Source organism: Suncus etruscus, chromosome 12 (assembly GCF_024139225.1).
Source record: "Suncus etruscus isolate mSunEtr1 chromosome 12, mSunEtr1.pri.cur, whole genome shotgun sequence".
In the NCBI taxonomy this organism is placed as follows: Eukaryota; Metazoa; Chordata; class Mammalia; order Eulipotyphla; family Soricidae; genus Suncus; species Suncus etruscus.
The window spans coordinates 74,330,140-74,351,784 of NC_064859.1; the positions used below are offsets into that span (position 1 = coordinate 74,330,140).

Consider the following 21,645-nt stretch of genomic DNA (forward strand, 5'->3'; position numbering starts at 1 on the left):
CAATTTTTCTCTTGGTCCATTCATTTTCAGCAGTACTGGGAACTGGGCCTCTGGCTGGGGCTCCCCCTTGTGGTGTGAGCATTGGTGATCAGGAAGAGGCGCAAGGCCCTGACCTAGGGAAAAGAAGAGAGGGTGTCTGGTTCAGGCATAATTGGGGAGGGGTGTGTGGCAGTGTGTCCTCTGAGCCCCAGCTCTGCTGCCTATCAGCCCTTCTCCCCTTTGTTATTCAGTTCCACAGTGGCCCTAAGCCAAAGCTGCCTCATCCTTCTACTAATGGCCAAGTGTCCTGGGCAGGCCCCATCCTCTCCTGCTCAAGCCAGCCTGCTGCTCCATTTATTTAGCCTTTGACACTCCCGCTCTCACTCCTCCCTCATCTCTTCCTCTCTCTCTCTCTCCCTTTCCCTCTCTCTTCCTTCTCCCTCTATCCTCTCTCTTTTCCCTCTTCCTTTCTCTCTCACTCTCTCCTCCTTCTCTCTCCCTGCAGTGGGAATCTGGACAAGCAGACGGGGAAAGGCAGCACTGCACTGCACTACTGCTGCCTGACAGACAACGCTGAGTGCCTGAAGCTGCTGCTGCGGGGAAAGGCCTCCATCGAGATAGGTGAGCAACACACTCACAGGCCCAATGGTCTCTCAGCTCTTTGCTGAGAAACAGTCTGAGTACCTGGGACTTGAGCAGAGCCAAGCAGTGAAATCTGCCCTGGTAGGAGAAAAGAGCCTCAGAACATGCCAGGAGAGGTGCTGATTTTCCCCCTCTGCTTGTAGATCTGGTGTCACCACACCAATGACCTGAGCACACTGTTTCCTCAGCTCTGTCTTTATACCAAATGGTTGGCACATAGTAGCCAGGAAAATTCTTGGATACCCTGAATATCCCAAGTGGATACCACTTGGGAGCTCTGTCCCCACTCACCTCCAGGAAATAGCTAGTGATTAAGTCTTATTGGCTAAGGCTTTTTTCTCTTTTTAAGTACACATGGGCCAGAGAAATAGTACAGGAGTTAAGGCACATACATGAAGTTGTATCCTAATTGCATGAAGTTGATCCTAATTTAATGCCTGGCAACACATACAGTCCACAGAGCATTGCCAGGAGTGATCCCTGGACAAAGAGCCAAAAGCATTCCCTGAGCACCAGTGGGGTATGGCCAAAAATGTTTTTACATCAAAAAGAAAAATAAGATAAGATGCATAATGTCACATTTGCAGCAAACTGTAAAGAAAGTATGAAGTATTGTGGCCAGAGCGGTAAGGTGTCAACCTTGCTGGCGCAAGCCTAGGATGGACCACGATTTGATCCCTGGCGTCCCATATGGTTCCCCAAGTCAGGAGCTATTTCTGAGTGTATAGCCCGGAGTAACCCCCAAGCATCACCAGATGTGGCCAAAAATAAATAAATAAAAAACAAAACAAAAATAGAAAAAGAAAGAAAGAAAGAGAGAGAGAGAGAAAGAAAGAAAGAAAGAGAAAGAGAGACAAAGTATGAAGTTTATTATATCAGGTAAATAGTCCCTTTGATTTTGGGGAAGGGGAGATGATTTTGGAGCTACATCCAGTGGTACTTAGGGGTTACTTCTGACACTCAGGAATTACTCTTGGCCACGCTTGGGGACCATATGGGATGCTGGGGATTGAACTAATTTGGACACATTACTAGGCAAGTGCCCTGCCCTCTGTACTGTCTCTCTGATGCCAAGCAGTGTCCTTGGAGAAAGAATCACAGCAAACTTGGTTATCCGTCAGTTTCCAGTCTAGATATCCATTTTTGTGAGCAGGTGATTCACTTCTGCTTTGCCATCGTTTCCATCGCTTATCATCATCAGATCTTTGCTTGGTTTGGCTGTAATGTTCCTTTCCACCCTCCCCACCCCACCCCTTTCAGCTAATGAGTCAGGAGAGACGCCGCTGGACATTGCCAAGCGCCTCAGACATGAGCACTGTGAGGAGCTGGTGAGTGTCCCCATGGCTGGATGCCCTACCTGGGGAGATAGAGCAAGCCTGCCCCCTTCCCCTAGAGCAGGGGTCTGCAACCTTTAAGCATAAAGAGCCACTTAGATTTTGTTTCCAAAGGAAAAGAAAACCTGTGAGCCGCAAAACTATCGAGATATTTAAAATAAATATAGCGCTGCATCCACTGTTTCTTATCTGTATATAGCATCATCTTAATGCTTTATACAGGATCCTGAAGTTAGCTGTCGATCTGAAGAACTTTTTCACTTAACAAGTAAAATATATTGGTTGCCAACCCCTGTCCTAGGCAGAGCTATTGGGTCAGGGACTTAGGCAGGGACAACCTCCAGCTCACAAAGTGAGGCTTGGATCATGAATCTGCACTCTTTAGATGTGTCTGAGAGAATGGAGCACAGGCCTTGACATAGCCACGACTTCAGCTATTCTATAAGAATCTATAGGCTTGAGCTTATTCCCTGGACATAGTTATGACTTTGGCTGTTCTATGGAATCTATAGGCCAAAGCTTATTCCTATAGTAACAACCCTGGGACCAGAACAATAGCACAGTGGAGAAGGTGTTTGCCTTGCATACAGCCAACCCAGCTTTGATCCCTGGCATACCAGATGGTCTCCCCAGCACCTACAGGAGTGATTTATGAATGCAGAGCCAGAAGTAACTACTGAGTGCCACCAAGTGTAGCCCAGAAATAACAATCAATAAATTAAAAATAAAAGTAATAGCAGCAAGGCAGTGCTGGCTTTCTTACTCTGTTCTGCAAGCCCCGACTCATTGGCACCATCTTTCCCTCTGAGTAAAAGAAACAATGGTGGCCAATTGACAGAGCCTATACAGATTAGGCTATTCTGAGTTTACAGGGTTTGACAGGTTCTACTCCTGCCTTCTCTGTAAAGCTAGATTGGGGAGTGAGCTCCACCAGGTTTCAAGGTAGTTGTACAAATTAGTGTCAAAATTGAAAGCTTTGGGTGCAAGGTAAGTACCATAGAACCATGAAAGTATAGGAAGGAGATTGTGTTCTGAGATGCCCTACTCATTAACCCAGTTTTTTAGTTTGTAATTAATCTTGTGATGTGGCTTCTACCATTCCCCCCATTTTACCAATGAAGAAGTGGCATGCACAGGTTAAATAACATGCCCAGGGACACATGGCTGTCATCTGGCTGTCGACATTAAGCCCTTAGGTCTGAAGACATTCATTGTCTTTAATGAATTAACTTTTCCCCTGAGCCTCTGATATGAAATAGAGATTGTAGTCATACACATTATTGTAGGCAGAGCTCCATTCTTTCATGGTTCAAGAAAGGATAGATGCATTCCTTCTCCCTGGTTTGATCCAATATGCACTTCTTAGCACCCTCAGATCAACCGTTGTCCCTCAGATCTCAAATATTTCCTGCTGGAGCCAGAGGGATAACATAGTAGTAGAAGGGCGCTTGCCTTGCATGTGGCCAACCTTGGTTTGATCTCCAGCTTCCCGATATGGTTCCCTGAGTGTTACTAGGGATAATACTCAAGCATTTCTGGGTGTGCCCCCACTCCAAACAAAACTTTCCTTGCCTGTGTGTAATATAGCACTTGACAGTTTTTACTCAACACTTCAAGCATGTTCGCAGATTTGAGCTCCTGTATACTGGAGAAGGGGTTGATTCTGAGGCCCTAAAAACTAGGTGCTTCACCCACAGCCAGTTCTCCTCTCTCCTTCTTCCCACATGCCCGCCTGCCGTGGTGCAGGCACAAGTGTTTCTGACAGCTCTATATTCTTCTCAGCTGACGCAAGCCTTGTCTGGAAGGTTTAACTCTCACGTTCACGTTGAATATGAATGGAGACTGCTCCACGAAGACTTGGATGAAAGTGATGACGACATGGATGAGAAATTACAGGTCTGTGTCAAGGCTGTCAAAACCTTGAATTTTGTGAGAAGCTTCATTTGAACAGAGTGAGTCCCAGTCTATAATTAGAGCAGAAAAGTTCTTCTGTAGAAAATAAAATACGGGGCTGAAGCAATAGTACAAAAGGTAGGGTGCTTGCCTCGCATGCAGACGATGACCTAGGTTTGATCCCAGCATCCCATATGGTTCCTCGGGCATCGCTTGGCTTAATTCCTGAGTGCAGAGCCAGGAGCAACATGTGAGCACAGCTAGATATGACCCAAAAACCAAACAACAACAAAAAAAGGAAATACAGGGGCTGGAGAGATAGCATGGAGGTAAGGTATTTGCCTTTCATGTAGGAGGTCATCGGTTCGAATCCTGGCGTCCCATATGGTCCCCTGTGCCTGCCAGAAGCAATTTCTGAGCCTGGAGCCAGGAATAACCCCTGAGCACTGCCGGGTGTGACCCAAAAATCACACACACAAAAAAAAAAGGAAATACAACTGACTTCTGCTAATCTCTGCTGATTCTTGGTTTCCCCCAGCCAGTCTCCTGCCCACTAGCTCCTCCACATAGTATGTAAAGCGGTGAGTGGGCGAGTGATGATGTCATAGTAGGCAGTGGCTCCCCTCAGTTGTGAAGGAAACCTTTGGCTCTGCTATGACATAGAGCAGTGTTCTTAAGCCACTGGTCCTGGAGTGTAGATGTGCTTTAGATTGGTTGAAATTCACTGACCCACCACTTTGATTCTAACTGATGTAAATGTGTAAGACAACGCCTGTCCACAGCATGAGAAGGTTGAAAAACACTGTTTCAATGGAAGCTTCCTTACTCTAGCACGTATGGGAAAAAAGAAACCAACACCGTTTTTGCTGCAGTAACTGCATTTACCAAGTTCCCTTTAAAGAGTGAACCATCCCCTGCCCCCTAGTCCAACTCTGACCAAACAGAAACATGGGCACCTCAGACAAGAGTTGAGGTGAGGGGCCGGGCGGTGGCGCTGGAGGTAAGGTGCCTGCCTTGCCTGCGCTAGCCTAGGACGGACCGCGGTTCGATCCCCCGGCGGCCCATATGATCCCCCAAGAAGCCAGGAGCAACTTCTGAGCGCATAGCCAGGAGTAACCCCTGAGTGTCACAGGGTGTGGCCCAAAAAAACAAAAAACAAAAAAAAAAAAAAAAAGAGTTGAGGTGAGCCAGAGAGCTCTCCCCACACCCTTCTCCTACTTGCCTTGTTCTCAGGAGTCTCAGAGACTCTCCAGGGCTTTCATGCCTTCCTGCTAGGTTATGATATGGGGCCTCACCCATCTTCACAGAACAGCGATGCTTCGATGTACTGAGGATCTCATTTCATGATGCCTTTCCTGAAGCTATTATACATTTTATAGTTGCTCTTTATTTAGCAACTAACCTGTGTTCATTTCTTAGAATACAGAATGAGAGAGTTGTTGTTTTGTGTTTTTTTTTTTTCATCGAGTTCAGCTCTAAAATGATACCAAGTGAAAGGGACTTATTTTACAATCACGGCCTTTTGAAAAGCAAAGGTTCTGCATGGCTCTTCAGCAAACACAAGTTCACATTCTGGGCCTTGCAAAGGGCACGGGCACGGCTGGTGGCCCATCCAAGTAAAGTTAAGCTGCTGCTATTATTTTCAGCTCTGTCCTTTATCCAGCTGTTCTCTTTCCCAACAGTTACTGGCTTGGTTAATTCATAAAGCAGAGGGTGTTGTTGGGATTAGAGTATGTGGCAAGCTCCCAGCTGCTGACATCACATCTTGCCCACCTGACCTGGGTTGTTTGGGCGGGACCCTCAGCTATGCCTGGTGTCCCACTGAGGGTGGGCTGGAGTGACGTGCTCACATTGATGCCTGCCAAACCCTGGACTAGCTCCATTAAAAAGTTAGGGTGTGTGACTTACTCAGGGTGAGAACTATTTGTTGCAAAATGAAGCTGACATTTGAAATATGAATCAGGCCTAATTTACCCAAATTATTATAAGTCTCTGCCTATGATTGCCAAGTAACACTGGGTCAGTAACTTTTTGTTTGTTTGTTTTTGGAATTTTTGGGCCACACCTGGCTTTGTGCTCAGGAATCAATCTTGGCAGGGTGGGGGGACTATATGGAATGTCAGGGATTGAATTTGGATTGACTGCATGCAAAGCTAGTGCCTTACCTGCTGTACTATTGCTTCAGTTTTTAGGGTCAGTAACTCTTAGTAGAACCAGCACAAATATTTTAAGCTTATGGGCCTAAAATAACTGTCTTTGTTGCAATTGTTTAGCTTTTATAGGGTGGCTTGAGAGCAGTCATAGGTAATTTATTAGTGACCCAAATGGGCTGTGTTCCAATAAAACTTTATTCACAAAAGTAGGTAGCAGCCTATGGGGCCTATGGGCTGACTGACTCCCTTGAGTTAGAGGAGTCTCAACTTCCAAGTCTTGTGGGAGGAGACTTTGAAGTAGTCTCACCTTGAGCCAGCAACTCCACAGTGGGAGTTAAGAGCACTCGAATGCCCAGAGCAACAATTCTGTTTGTAATCTAAAAATCAAGTTTATGGAGAGGACGTTCAGAGGTAGAGTGTCAGCCCTGGCTAGTAAAAGATGAAATCCTTGATTCTAAAGCCTGTCCAGAATCGAGACCAGTAACTTAGCCTTGTGGTGTTGGGGTCCATTTGTTTCCTTCAAAGAACCAAAGAAAGTGGGTTTGTCCATCTCCAGCTGCCCCATGACAGTTGAGAGCCAGGATATCCCAACTCCCAAGTTTGCCTGAGGTTGTCTTGCACAGACTGGCCCGAACACAGCTAGCAGAGGTCAGTGACCTGCATCTCACACACTTCCTGATGCCTCTGCAGCCCAGTCCCAGTCGTCGAGAGGACCGGCCCGTCAGTTTCTACCAGCTGGGCTCCAACCAGCTACAGTCCAACTCTGCGTCTCTGGCCCGAGATGCCTCCAGCCTAGCCAAGGACAAGCAGAGGAGCTTCGTGCCCAGCATCCTGCAGAACGAGACCTACGGAGCCATCCTGAGTGGAAGCCCACCAGCCAGCCAGCCTGCCCCCACTAGCACTGCCAGCGCCCCCCCACTGCCCCCGAGGAACGTTGCCAAAGGTACCGGACTAATACAGCCCACCCCAGCAAGGCCCAGGGGCGCAGCATGTCACCTTCCTAGTTGCTTTGCTTCGGGTTCACATCAGGATGGTGATTTCATCTGGGGCTCAGCACTCTTGAGTCTTATTGTTGGCTTTCCAAGGAAACCCCTCATTCTCCTGTTGACACAACAACGGGCATGTTGGCTTTGTTCTCCTGGGGAGAAACTTGGCTCCTTTGTGTAGCGCCCCACTAGGCTCTGAGGCTGGTCATGTCAGTGGTCTCCTGTAGACCTTGCTGGTTTGTTGCTCTGTTTGTCCCTCCTCACATCCCTCCCTTTGCCTTTATTTTCTCTCTCTCTCTCTCTCTCTCTGTTTTTTTTTCTTTTTTTTCCTTTATTCTTCTTATTTCACCCACTGTCTACCCTCTGCCAATTTTTGTGCTGAGGATGATCTCTGGTCTCCAGGAAATGAATGGTGCTCATTTGGGGACCTGTCCTGGCTAATAGTAAAAATAATTTCCCCTATGGAACCAGAGAGAACACTAAGAGATCTGATCCCTGATCACACCCCCCAACTCTACCAGGTGGGACCCAAAAACAGGAGGAAAAAAAAGGAAAGACTCTTCTTTATGGATTCCCCCCACATCATTGTTCCCAATACCCACCCCACTGTGCTGCTTGTTATAACAGTGAGTTGGACCTCACAGCTCATTTTTAGTAAAGAAATAGATAACAATGGGGCTGGAGCAATAGCACAGTGGGTAGGGTGTTTGCCTTGTACATCGACAGCCCAGATTCAATCCCCAATATCCCATAGGGTCCCCTGAACCTGCCAGGAGTAATATCTGAGCGCAGAGCTAGGAGTAACCCCAATGCCCCAGATAGTGCCCCACAGCCCCCCAAAAAAGAAATAGATATCAAGGGCCAGAGAGAGCACGGGATCATAATACTTGGCTTGAATGCAATTGACCAGGTTTCCATCTCTGGCACCCCATATGGTCCCCTAAGGCCCTCCAGGAGTGATCCCTAAGTCTAAAGCACTGCCAGGTATAACCCCAAAATAGAGAAAGAGACTGTCTTATGTCACCAGGGAGAGGGAATTGACCTATTAGAGAAAATTCTCCAAGTTTGCTACTTCAGGTAGGATCTATCCACACCTAGGCCAGACAAGAAGGTACCAAAATTAGGCTGAAAGCTTTGGGGTCTGATCCCACAGCTGCCTCTTCCTGTCCCTGTGCTCAGCAGGACCCAGGTCAGTGAGATCTGCGTTTGAGGTTGAGTTTTCATGGTGTGGCCCCTCCTCACTTTCCCCAGCATCCTAGGAACACACAGGCACTTGTTTGTTAGGTCACAGTGAAGATGCTTAGGTGAGCGCAGGCAAGGTTTTGTCCTGCTCTGTTGTGTCATAAAGGGGGAAAAGAGAGAAAGTATAGCAGACAGGGCACATTCCCTACTCACAACCAATCTGGGTTCAATCCTTGGTACCACTTAAGATCCAGGAGTGATCTCTGAGTACCATTGAGTGTGCCTTCTCCCTCCCCAGTAAAGAATGGAAAGTTCCTGTATCTCTGACATTCTGGAGCTAGACGGTTTTTGTTGGTTTCTCACTGTTAGTTCTGCTATTCCTGGGGTACTGCTCTCTTCCTCTGATGATTGGCTGGTCCCTCAGGAGCCTTTCTACAGCTGTATCTAGCTTCTCTTGGTCCCCTGGAACACAGAGAAGTGGGAGCTGCTGCAGCCAACTTGTTCACATCAGGAGTATGAAGTATGAAGGCTTCCATTGAGCCCTGGGCCCTGGCTAATGCAGGTGGCCCCTCAAGGATCTCCGGGCCATGTGGGCAGAAGCCACAGAGCTGTGAAGGGAGGCAAAACTCTGCCATAGCACTGTGCTTTCTCCTCTGTGCTACCCTTCTGGTATCAGCTGTGCTGACTGGTGCTTAGAGCTATGTTTTCAGGGTGAGGGAGGAGCCAGTTGCCTGCACCCTTGGCACCACTGAGAACAGTTGAGATTCTAAGCCCTGAGACCCCTAACCCAGGTGCAAAAAAAGTTCGTTTCCCTTTTCAGGATTTTTTTTTAATTTCACTGTAAGAACTAAAAAAAAAAACCTGGGACCAGAGCAGTGGCTCAGCAGTAGGACATTTGTCTTGCACACGGCTGACCTAGGACAGACCACAGTTCAATTCTCTGGCGTCCCATATGGTCCCCCAGGCCAGGAGTGATTTCTGAGTGACACCATGTTTGGCCCAAAAAACAAGAAAAAAAAAAAAAGAACTAAGAAAACCAGTTGAAAAATACTCTCCCGGGGCCAGAGAGATAGCACAGTATTAAGGCATTTGCTTTGCATGCTGCTGACCTGGGACAGACCTGGGCTCGATTCCAGCATCCCATATGGCCCCTCAAACCTGCTAAGAGCTATTTCTGAGTGCAGAGCCAGGAGTAACCCCTGAGTGCTGCCAGTGTGCCCCTCTCCAAAAAAAAAGAAAAAAGAAATGAAAACTACTCTCTGAAGCATCCTTGGAGAGAAAACAGTATCTTTCTTCCAGCTGCTAGTTCCAGGAAATACATTATTATAAAGCTCAACATTCCAGATGTGAAATGCTATTCTTGAAGGGTCGTATTTGCCATGATGTCAGGGGGAGGATCAGTAATGCAGTGTTCTGTTTCTGTTTTTTTTTTTTGTTCTGTGCACATGTGCACGCGTGTATGCGTGCCTGCGTGTGCCCGTGTGCGTGTGCGTGTGTGTGCAGCTCAGCCCGCCACCTCCGCTAACGCCACGTGGAAGACAAACTCTGTAAGTGTGGACGGTGTCAGCAGGCAGCGATCTTCGTCAGATCCGCCAGCTGTCCATCCACCGCTGCCCCCTCACCGCGTGACATCGACCAGTACGTTTCTCTGCTTTCTCCTTGCTTGCCTGCTGGCTCTGTCGGTGTGGATGACTGGGGTGCTCTCGACGGCCACACGGGAGAACTATGGAGCTTTACCTCTTCCCCTGCTCTGCACAGGGCAGGGGTGGGGTGCTCTTCCCTCCCATCCATTCCTCCCCAGTCACCTCCTTCCCCAACCACACTCTCTTGTCCACCCCACACACCTCCACCTCCACCGCATTCCCCACCCAGGATGCTTCTGTCTAACCAAACACTTCAGCAGCATTTTCTTCCTTCATGGATTAACCTGAGGTTTCATCTGTCAAAGGCCATTTGATTCTCCAACATTGGAACAGAGTCATCTGGGAGTAGTTGGGTCTGAAGGTGGCGTGTTCATTGTTTGCTCCTTGCTAAGATTACAGTAATATAACCTGACCAAGGCTGGGGTGAGGTTTCTCCAACCTGCAGAGCAGGTGTGTAGGGGTGTTACTGGAGCATAGAGCCCCCATCACTGGCACTCCTGCCTTTGCATGGTGGCCAGAGAGAGGTGTTCCAATATCTCTGGGCTTGCTTGCAGCATAGCAAGGCGCTCACTGGCTTCTCTACCCTCCATCTGGATGGAGGAAGCCAGCCCACATGCAGCAAACACATATGTGCTAGCTGGCAACAGAACAGGGATCTGGCCAGACATCAGCGCCCCCTGCAGGAGCCAGGTGGCTGCCTTTTCGACTCAAGTCTCCTAGACTTGAGGGGGCTATCGATTTGCATCCCAGACTCTGGCCCTTTGACTTCAGGAAATAAGAGTAAAAAACAGACCTAAAAGTCACTTATCAGTCCGATGGCTCCTCCCTATCCCGCAGAACGGAGCTGCTGGCCCCATCATGTCAATGGCCGGTCCTAAAGCAGGTTGTCCTGGTGAAGGACACAGGACAAGCTTAAATGCTGGCCTGGCTCACAGCCCACCCCATCCTTTCCCGTCCTGTGTGAGCCTTGGCAAAGCACTTCATCTCTGTTTCTTAGAGAAGACACAGGAGGCCTCCAAGAATATGATATGGGACATTTCAGAGTTTCAGGCTCACAGTCATGCACAGAGTGGCCTGGGAAAGCGGGGTGAGGCCCAGTGGAAGCTTAAGGGACCTAGACAAGGCCTGACTGGCCTCCAGGGCTGAGACAATGGAGCACAAGGCAGAATCTGCCAGACTTGGAGAAACCTCCTAAGCCTGACTTGGTTTGTGGCTTCTGTATTTGCATAGTGTGGGTGGGTCAAAAACCCACAGTGAAGCAGCAGTAGGGTTATCCTCAGGAAGCACCGCACCTCCTATTCTGACTATTTCTCTGTCTTTCCCCCCCCCCCCCCGTTGTCTCTCCATAGATCCCCTGGCTCCCACACAACCCCCTCCTGGAGCAAAGATGTCCAATGTGATGGATGTCCTGAACCAGCAAAGCAAATCGGCCCTGCCCGGGACTCTGCCTAGCAAGACTGCCGCCCCACCTCTGCCTCCACAGCCACCCAGCCGACCCCCTCAGAAACGGCCTGCTCTCGGGTAACCACCCACCCTTGCTCCCCACCTCCAGGGAGCTTGGGTTCTCACCTTTGGAGTTCAAGCACCAGTTGTTTCTGTAATGTTTGCAGTCCAGCATGGATCTCCAGAATCTTAAAATTGAATGTGGGACTGGAGTGATAGCACAGTGGCTAGCACGTTTGCCTCACATATGGACGACCCGGGTTTGATCTTCAGCATCCCATATGGTCCCCTGTGCCCACCAGGAATGATTCCTGAGCACAGAACCAGGAGTAACCCCTGAGCACCGCCAGTGTAGCCCAAAACAAAACAAAATAGGGGCCGGAGCAGTGACGCAAGTGGTAGGGCGTTTGCCTTGCACGCACTAACCTAGGACAGACCTCGGTTTGATCCCCAGCATCCCATATGGTCCCCCAAGCCAGGAGCGATTTCTGAGTGCATAGCCAGGAGTAACCACTGAGCATCACCAGGTGTGACCCTAAGACAAAAAATAATAATTATTCAGTGCTGTGATACTCCAGTGTGCAAGGCACTTGCACGTGGCCTACCTTTTGGATCCATTCTTAGCATCTGAGTCCTGAGCTCAGAGCCACAAGTAACCTCTGAACAAGGCCAGATGTGGCCCAAACTCCCCTCCCCCCAAAAGACATTTTTATCCAGGGAGGCAGAATAGTAGTACAGTAGGTGATGCCTTTGCCTTGTACATGGCCAATCCAGGTTTGATCCCAAGCATCAGGTATAGTCCCTGAATACCACTGAGAATAATTCCTGAGTGCAGAGCCAGGAGTAACCTTTGAGCAATGCCAGGTGTGGCCCAAAAACAAACAAACAATTTATCCAGGCCAGAGAGGAAAGTACAGTAGCCAACTCAAGTTCAATCCCTGGCACTTTGTATGCTCTTCTGAGCACAGAACCAAGAATAAAACCCCAAGTACCACTGGGTGTGACCCCTACATTTTGCACCAGGTGTGGGCCAGGTGGCCCCATATCACCAGACCGGAGCAGTACCTGATCATCAGGTTCATCACTGCTGAGCCAGGTATTCCCCTCAGGCCTTCAAGTGCTAATGGGATGACTGCCACACCCTCTACACACAAACATTTACCCCAAACTTCCAAACTGTAAATATTTCTTTAAAATGCCAGCCACGGGACTGGAGCAATGGCGCAGACGGTAGGGCGTTTGCCTTGCGAATGCTAACCTAGGACAGACCTTGGTGTGATCTCCCAGCATCCCATATGGTGGCCAGCCAGGAGAGATTTCTGAGTATAGCCAGGAATAACCCGGCTTTTGGGGCTCATTGCTTAGGAGTGGCCCCAAGCCCGCCCGACAGGCTCTTCTGTTGGTGCTGGCCTGTTCATGACTATTGATTCAACTCAACCTGCTTCCCCTGTGATTTTGTTTTTTGTTTGTTTGTTTTTTTTTTTTTTTTTTTTTTGGTTTTTGGGCCACACCCGGCGGTGCTCAGGGGTTACTCCTGGCTGTCTGCTCAGAAATAGCTCCTGGCAGGCATGGGGGACCATATGGGACACCGGGATTCGAACCAACCACCTTTGGTCCTGGATCGGCTGCTTGCAAGGCAAATGCCGCTGTGCTATCTCTCCGGGCCTGTGATTTTGGTTTTGATTACAAGATACACTTTGATGATAAACACAGGGGACTCTGAAAAAGGTTAAGATTTAGAAGACCAAAAATGACACAGCAGTCCTGGACCACACAGGGAGGTCAGGGAGGGGGGTGAGGGGGAGGAGGTAAGGCAGGTGAAAACACAGCATCCTGGAGTCTGCTTGTATGGGATTGGGACCTAAGGTTGAGGGGTGTTCACTACTTGTGAATTAAAAGTATACTAGTAGGAATTTAAAGGGCAGGAAGAGAGAAAGGGGTTAAAAAGGGAGGGAGGGAGGGAGGGAGGGAGGGAAGGAAGGAAGGAAGGAAGGAAGGAAGGAAGGAAGGAAGGAAGGAAGGAAGGAAGGAAGGAAGGAAGGAAGGAAGGGAGGGAGGGAGGGAGGGAGGGAGGGAGGGAGGGAGGGAGGGAGGGAGGAAGGAGGCTCAGCAAACATGTAAGCCTGCGTTTGATCCCCTGCACCACAGAAAAAAAGGAAATCTAGATGTACAGACATTTGTGTCTCCTTGACAAAATCACACATTCCTGCTTCCATTTCAGTGGCTCTAGAAGCAGAATGCACCACAACTGAATAAAGAATCAATTCTTTGATGTTTGTGGACTTTGAGTCAGAAATGGGACTGGTGCAGTGGGATTGGCATTTCGATGCTTTCCATAATCTGAGATTCTAACTGAAAAGACTCTGATCTGTGGTGGTGGGGTCCAGAATGACACCCAGCCACTGGTGCTCCCTCCTCACCACATATCCAGCAGTATGTGCTGGGCCAACTGGCAAGGGCTCTGTTGGCTAAAGAAATTGCCTGGAGGTGGCTTCTCCCCTGGGCAAGTGACCTTCCACCCCTGACACCCTATATGATCCCCCTGAGCACCACTAGGAGTGATTCCTGAGTACAGAGCCAGGAGTAAGACCTCATTGTCACCAAGTATGGCCCAAAAACAAATGGAAAAATAAAAGAATTGGGGTGAGGTGGGGCCGGAGAGATAGTATGGAGGTAAAGTGTTTGCCTTTCATGCAGAAGGACGGTGGTTCGGTGGTTCGAATCCCGGCATCCCATATGGTCCCCTGTGCCTGCCAGGGGCAATTTCTGAGCGTAGAGCCAGGAGTAATCCCTGAGTGCTGCCGAATGTGACCCAAAAACAAAAACAAAAACAAAAACAAAACAAAACAAAACAAAAAAAGAAAGAAAGAAAAGAAAAAGGAAAGAAAAGAATTGGGGGGAGGGTTCAAAGCGTACAGCAGGTAAGGTCTTGTTTCTACATGGGTGACCTGGGTTCAATCCCTGACACCCTAAATATAGTTCCCTCTAGTGCCACCAGGAGTGATTCCTGAATATAGAGCCTAGAGTAAGCTTCCTGGGTGTTTCCAGGTATGGCCCAGAAACCAAGAAAAAGAATTGAGGGAAAATGCTTTCTTTCCCAGTAATTATTTATTAAATCATCAAAGAGATGGGGGCACCATTTATACCACATATTGTAGCATAAAGCAGTAAGAGAGGGCAGTCTTCCTACACCATAGATGGTTGTTTCTCTATTTCTCCTTGTGCTCATCTCAATTGATATCTTTGGTTTTCAGCACAGGTTTCAGTCACGGTAAAGGGTTTAGATTTTTTTCCCAGAATTAATTGAGAATATGGTACAAGAAACATAAAATATAAAAACAAAATTTTAAGGAATTCCATAGAGATATTTATTTCTATGAGAAAAAAATTTGTTGAAAAACAAATTGGCAGTTTAGTCCATTATGCCGAAATGTTGTCTCTAAAAGATATTATCATACAACTCCTGTAACCACTTAATGGATTCTTCAGAAAATCTTAGGGAATCAAACTTAAATCATATGTGTTTCTACTTTTAAAAATAGAGTTATTTGGTAATGTAAATGTTTTCAGTTGAGGCCTCATAATTTAGTTACTGTATGTAGTACCGAAGTTATGGTGATTCAGTTGCCAAGTACTCCACTGATTCCTCCCGGGCTTCCTGAGGGGGAATCATTCAAGCACTGCAGGGCCCATTTCAATGGTTTTCTACTCTTTTCCCAAAAAATAAGACAGTGTCTTTTATTAATTTTTGCTCCCAAAGATGCTCTAGATCTTATTTTCAGGGGATATCTTATTTTTCCTTTAGAAGAATACAGTACGGGGCCAGAGAGATAACATGGACGTAAGGCATTTGTCTTGCATGCAGAAAGTCGATGGTTTGAATCCTAGCATCCCATATGGTCCCCAGAGCCTGCCAGGAGCGATTTCTGAGCATAGAGCCAGGAGTAATCCCTGAGCACTGCCGGGTGTGACCCAAAAACCAAAGGAGGAGGAGGAATGCAGTACACATTTATTGTTAAATGAAAATAAAGGAAATTTATTACCTGTATATGGTACGAGAGAGTACGGTAGTTGTCAACACAAACCAGACAAACTGAATCCTACGGATGCCAGTCAGGGTGGCCCTAGCAACCAGTTTACGGTAAATTAATTTTCATTCCAAGACAGAGCCTGGGGTGCCTTATTTTCAGGGGATGCCTCATATTTTACCCAGAAGGAAACCTGTAAGTATGTCTTATTTTGGGGGAAACACAATAGTTGATAACTATTACCCCCTTTCCCAGTGATGAAGGATCTGGCTGCTGTCAATTCACTCGATCAGTCCCCCTTCTGAAGCAAACTTGGCATCTCTGTAGCAGCCTCCTCTCCTTTCCCCATCAAGAGCTGGGCCACCTTATGGAACACCCCATTCCCCACTCCTGCCTGTCCCACCCCACACATCCCAGAACTGGTCTTTCAGATTGAGTTTCTGCTTCAGTGCCACCATTTAGCTGCACTACAGCCTTTCAGGATAGAAACTATGTTGACTTGTACCTTGTGCAGAGTTGAGTTACCATATTGTTGCTTGTACAGGACTCTCCAAGCAGTGTTTGGGACACCTAAAATATTTTACATCTGACCCCACCATTTGTTTATTTATTTATTTATTTAATTTTTGGTTTTTGGGACACACCTGGCAGCGCTCAGGGGTTACTCTGGGCTCTATGCTCAGAAGTCACTCTTGGCAGGCTTGAGGGACTATATGGGATGTCGGAATTCATCCCTGATGCCAATAACCACCGTCCTTCTGCATGCATGGCAAACGCCCTGCCTCCATGCTATCTCTCAGGCCCCCACCATTTGTTTTTTGTGCTAAGAGATGGGGGCTGGCTGGAAGCTTATCCTGGCCCAATGCGCCTTACATCAGAGCTGGGTCTGTGGTTCCACCTAGTGGCTGGGGCTAGAAGTGCATGCACTGTTGAAGCTGGGGTACTCCATCCTCAGCCCTGAGCCCTGCTACCTACCTACTCACTTCCATTTCTGCACTGTTTGCTATTCATTTTCAATATCTTTATATTCATACAATTTTCAAGATAATATCTCCCCTTTTTTGTTTCATGGAATCCTTTTCTCTCATCACAAGACTGGGGTTATGGGGGGGCTGGAGAGGTTGTTTATTTTATTTTATTTTATTTTATTTTATTTTGGGGTCACACCCAACAGCGCTCAGGGGTTACTCCTGGCTCTAAACTCAGAAATCACCCCTGGCAGGCTCAAGGGGGGGGACCATATGGGATGCCGGATTTTGAACCACTGACATTTTTACTGTCACTTTTCTGAGTAATTTATTTTGCCATGTTCTTAGTTTTTTAAACTGTAATCAAGTTTATTTTTGTGTGTGAGCCAAGGACTGAACACCCAGGGAGTCTCGCTTGTGATAGATGATATCTCAGGCCCACATCTGTAAGTCACTTCTTTGGATGAGGCAGTGAACTCTGATTGAGAGGGCTGGAAAGAATGAACAGACAGGGGTGAATGTGCTAGCCTGGCCAGAGACTGAGTAATTAATTAAACCCCAGTTTAATTCTGGCACTGCATGTGACCCCATAAGCATCATCAGGAATAATCTGTGCATCACCAGGTATAACCCAAATACCTCCTGCGCCAAAAATATTTGATTGACAAGCTGAACCCCGGTGTGGTCACCAGTTGTGAGATTTGCTAGAGTAATTTTGCTAGGTCCTTTCATTGGGGTACCCGAATTTATTCCTTTTTCTTGGATGGTCCATGTTCCTTGTTGTATTAATTAAATTAATAGAATTCCTAGATGGTGCTGGATGATGGTGGATGGATGGTGAGGCCTTTCTTGGCCAGGCTAGGCACCTGCACCTTCTTCTTTGCCTGGCATGTCTGAAGGTTCAGGATAATGGTGAGGAAACTATCCACAAGCAGTCAGTAGAAGTCAGGAGACATGAAGCTTTATTATAAGGCTCCAACCACTATGTGCATATCTTACATGGATTCTAAGCTAACCTATTAAGCAGCCTCCTTCAGCTGCCCTGCATCTATCCTTTCTCTGCTTTCTCCATCCTGCCTCCTTCTCCTGAGGCCTCTTCTGTTGAATCTCTCCCTGAATCTCTCTTACATCCCTGAGGCAACCCCTTTATTAGCAACCACAGACCCCAACCCTCCAGGTAAGATAGGTGGAAGTTGAGGGAGGGGTTACATTCCTTAGAGAAGAGTCTTCCAGTCTCTTTCCTAAAGGGTGCAGGTTTTCTGGAAGTGCATACACATACCTGCTGTTTTCTAAGGCATTCCCGGTGGCCAGTCCCAGTTTACTGCTTCCTTGCTATTGCACTGTTCCTGGGAGAGCACGGAAGTGGAGCACTTCAGGGCCTTTCCTGCCGCCCAGATGAGCAGCATTCACCATGCTGTCACTCACTCGTGTTTCTTTAGCTTTCTTAGTTCTTTTAACTCCCATCCTAAGGAGACAGTAGAAGTCTCTGTTGGTTTATAACCAGAAGACCCAGAATTTTGTCATCGATGCAAGCATTTTGTCTTTCCCAAAAGAAACTGTCTTTGCTTCCTGTTTTTTGGGAGGTGAGTGGGAAGGGCAAGAAGCAGCCATGCTGTACTTGGGCTACACCCATTGCAATTTACCCATCCAAGCCAGGCCATTGGGTGTGAGGGCCCAAGGGAGCACACGATGGGACTCTGGTGCTTGAACTTGGATCCTGGGCGTATGTGGAGCATCAGCCCCTGACCCAGGCTCCCCTCCCATTCCTGACCCATCGCTCCAGCCTCTAACTGAACACTGAGCTTTCTGGTCTGCTGAGGTACTGGTAGATGGACACACCACACTCATAGTTCACTTATCTGAGCTGTGTTAGAGCCTGTTGTTGGCTTCTCTTCCCTGGCGGTACACTCAGATTTGTGCTCTGAGTTGTTGTTTATGCAGTTGTTTTCTTTTCTGGAGGGTACACCTAGTAGTACTTAGACTACTCTAGGCTGGATGCTGGTACTGGGGTCATTCTTGAAGGTGCTTGACAGGCAATATAGTGCTGGGGCTGGAATCTGGGCCTCAAGTATTCAAAGCAAGGGTCAACCCTTTGTGACCTTTGGCCAGCCTGTGGATTGCTGGTCTATGGGGAGGGGGGCACACCCAGTGACACTCAGGGGTTACTCCTGGCTCTGTGCTCAGAAATCTCTCCTAGCAGACTTTGGTGTACCATATGGGATGCTAGGGATTGAATTTGGGCCCATCTTGGGCTGGCTACATTCAAAACACCCTACCACTATGCTATCTCTGCAGCCCCTGATTGCTGTTTTTTAGAGACTTTTAGATCACTATTGAAACTGATGCAGCCCATGCAGTATTTCCCGCCTTCACTACCCCTGAGAACCTCACTGTGTCCACCCAGGAGCCTAAGGATGCACTGTCATAGAGGTTACCATGTGGGTTACAGAAACATAGTGATACCTGTGACAGTGGCCTCTGCACAGGACCAGACAAGGCCACTAAGGCCCCGGGCTGAGCTAGCCCTGCTTTCCCATAGTATGCCCCAGAGGAGAGGAAGTGGGTAATAGGGTCTGCCTGCAGCCTCCTAAGCTGACTTGGCCCCCCATCCCAGAAATCTGCTGAAATTTAGTAAATAAATGGAAGGTGTCCTTCCCACCAGGTACGTGATGCCATCTGTACCCCCTAGAGGGTTTTGACTCCCTTTGGGAGTCACTGAGACCTGCTTTGGATTCAGGAAACTTGGTTCTGGTGCCAGCCAGAACTTCCTCCTCAGGAGGGAGTGTGGGGACCATTGAAGGAATCGGCAGGGACTCATGTAGTGCCCACATCACTCTCCGTGCCGGTGTATGCAGAGGCACCCTCCTCATTCTCACCTCTTTCCCTCTGGGCCCCTTAGAAAGAAAGTGAGAGGGAGGCCACCGGGCTCTGTTAGCCTCAGGTTCAACCAACTTTCCCTTCTTCGTAGGACCGACAAGTCCACCTCCCTGACCAACAAAGGCCAGCCCAGAGGACCTGGTAATGACTGTTACTGGGGGTAATGACTGAAACTGGGGGTTTCGCTGGGCCTGTGGGAGGTACAATTGGGTGTCACCAGCTGTGGTCAGCCCTGGGTCTGGCCAGACCATCACCCTGTCCTCTCCTGACACTTGTTTCCCCAAGGCTGCCCTGCCTTGCATCCCCACTGCCCACCTTTATCAGTGACAAGGAGGTATACAGGAGAGAGGGTGACATGCCCCCTCGGACACACTCTCTGAAGGTGGCGTGGGAAGTTGGGGCTCCTGGGGCTGCTAGAAACATCTCCCTAAGGAGTCCAGGGTTTGCTTCTGGTCTCAGTTGTCCTATCTCATGGGGATGACTGAGTGAGGTTGGTTTCTTTTGTTCTGACAGCAGCTGATCCCTGTGGAACAGAAACTCCGGGTCCCCTGTCTGGCACGACGGTCATGCAGCCCCCAGCGCCCATGCCCCGGAAGTCACAGGCGGTAAGGGGGCAGGAGTGCGTACAGGTGACCTCGGTGGGATAGAGCCCAGAGTCTGTCACCCAGCAAGCTCAACCCAGCCCCCCACATTGGCTCTTGGATAGATGCCCTCATCACCCCACCAGCAAATCCCATGCCCAAGCTTGCCTCAGCCTGCTCCACTGAGCGTGGCCAGATGCCCATCCCTGTTCTTTTCTGGCTGCCCAGTTCTGCTGCTCTGAGCCCCACTGACCGCCTGGAGACAGCAAGCAGGCCAGAGACCTGGTGCCTCCCAACACTGACTCTCCCCACTTTCTCCCCCAGACCAAGTTGAAGCCCAAGCGTGTGAAAGCCCTATACAACTGTGTGGCCGACAACCCGGATGAGCTGACCTTCTCGGAGGGGGACGTGATCATCGTGGATGGGGAGGAGGACCAGGAGTGGTGGGTGAGTCAGGCAGGACTGTCTTGGGCGACTCAGGGGTTTCAAGAGCAAGCTGACCTCTGACTCCAGTATAATAACAGCCTGACCTTTTCTTCTTTTCAGATCGGCCATCTAGATGGGGATCCCAGTCGCAAAGGAGCATTTCCTGTATCATTTGTGCACTTTATTGCTGACTAAATTGCTCCTGAACAAAAACACTGCTGTCGATCATTATGTTCCTGTTTCATTGTTGGTACAGAAACTCTTGCCAGATACCCAGTTTCTTGAGTTGTCCTATACATTGTCCCACTTTCTCTGATGCTACTGTTGTGGGTTGTTGTTTTGGTTTGGGTTTTTTTATTTGGGTTTTTTTTTTTTTTGGGTTTTGGGGCCACACCTGGCTGCACTTGGGTTTCTCCTAGCTCTGCGCTCCGAAAACACTCTTGGCAGGCTCAGGGGACCATGTGGGATACCAGGGATCGAACCCAGAATGGCTACATGCAAAGCAAATGCCTTATCCGCTGGACTATCAATCTGACCCCTACTGTTGTGTTTTTAAACCTCAAAGGCATTTTATAGATATAAATGAATTTTTTATAATTTGTGGTTTTCATGAGACATTGCTCCTCCACCATTATTTTTTTTAAAGAAAATTTAACTTTCCTGAGAGTTGTACTCAAAAATGTATTTTTAACTACAATACCAAGGTCCTGAATCTCCAGAACTAGTTGAAATAGAAATCCTTTTGAATTTGGAAATAAATCCATTCTGTTTTCCTTGGCCCAGTTCTAGAGTGACCTTTAGTGTTATTATTTCAAGAAGCCAATAGTTACTTTAGATTCTATAGCCATAATCGAAAAAGCCCTGGACTTTCTAGATAAGATGCTATCAGCCCACCTTTTTTTAATTTTTTTAAAAAATGCTTTTATAGATTTTTTTTGAATCCACCCAATATTTCTTTAAAGAACGTAGAAATCCACACATCAGCCTTTGTATTTTCCAGTTGTGAGGTTGCAGCTGACATTGTATTCTGCATGTGTGTAACCTATGGTAAAAAGTCCTACCTAACGAAACTTCCCTTGTTTATTATGACATATATGGTAATAGCAGTTGACACGGATCCAGATCCCGTGAAACTGCGTTTTGTGAATTTGGTTAAAAACTAAGGGTGATGCATTGCAAACAGTCCTTTAGTTTATATGCTTTAAGTGTTTTTGGAATTTGCATTCTGGAACTTCATTAATCACACAGAAAGCAACTGTAAGGACAGTTCAGTTGCACAGGCCACGCTCACATCCATGCTGTTTCCCATTGAGTGTACCACTGCCTTCCCTTTCCAGCTAATGAGAATGTTTATTCTGTTTAGTGTCTTGTATTTATATAACATGCCAACAGGAATGGTAGTTACACTGTCTCGAAATTTAACCTGTCCCTTGTTTGTAATCAAGAGCATATCAGAAATATGTAGGTATCGGGTAATAAAATACTCCTTCACATCCCAGTTTTATTATTA

At 47.8% G+C, this 21,645-nt stretch overlaps 1 protein-coding gene across 1 annotated transcript in view; it reads left to right on the forward strand.

The window, feature by feature from the left end:
• ASAP2 (ArfGAP with SH3 domain, ankyrin repeat and PH domain 2) overlaps window positions 1–20,509 on the forward strand; it is a 187,925-nt gene extending 167,416 nt beyond the window's left edge. Inside the window, exons 19-28 of the mRNA XM_049784516.1 lie at window positions 485–600; window positions 1,882–1,949; window positions 3,738–3,851; window positions 6,692–6,944; window positions 9,673–9,807; window positions 11,162–11,333; window positions 19,220–19,269; window positions 19,642–19,733; window positions 20,034–20,156; window positions 20,256–20,509. Of these exons, the coding sequence (XP_049640473.1) occupies window positions 485–600; window positions 1,882–1,949; window positions 3,738–3,851; window positions 6,692–6,944; window positions 9,673–9,807; window positions 11,162–11,333; window positions 19,220–19,269; window positions 19,642–19,733; window positions 20,034–20,156; window positions 20,256–20,330 (1,198 nt within the window). The 3' untranslated portion in view covers window positions 20,331–20,509. The remainder of the gene's footprint in view (window positions 1–484; window positions 601–1,881; window positions 1,950–3,737; window positions 3,852–6,691; window positions 6,945–9,672; window positions 9,808–11,161; window positions 11,334–19,219; window positions 19,270–19,641; window positions 19,734–20,033; window positions 20,157–20,255) is intronic.
• Window positions 20,510–21,645: the final 1,136 nt, after the last annotated feature.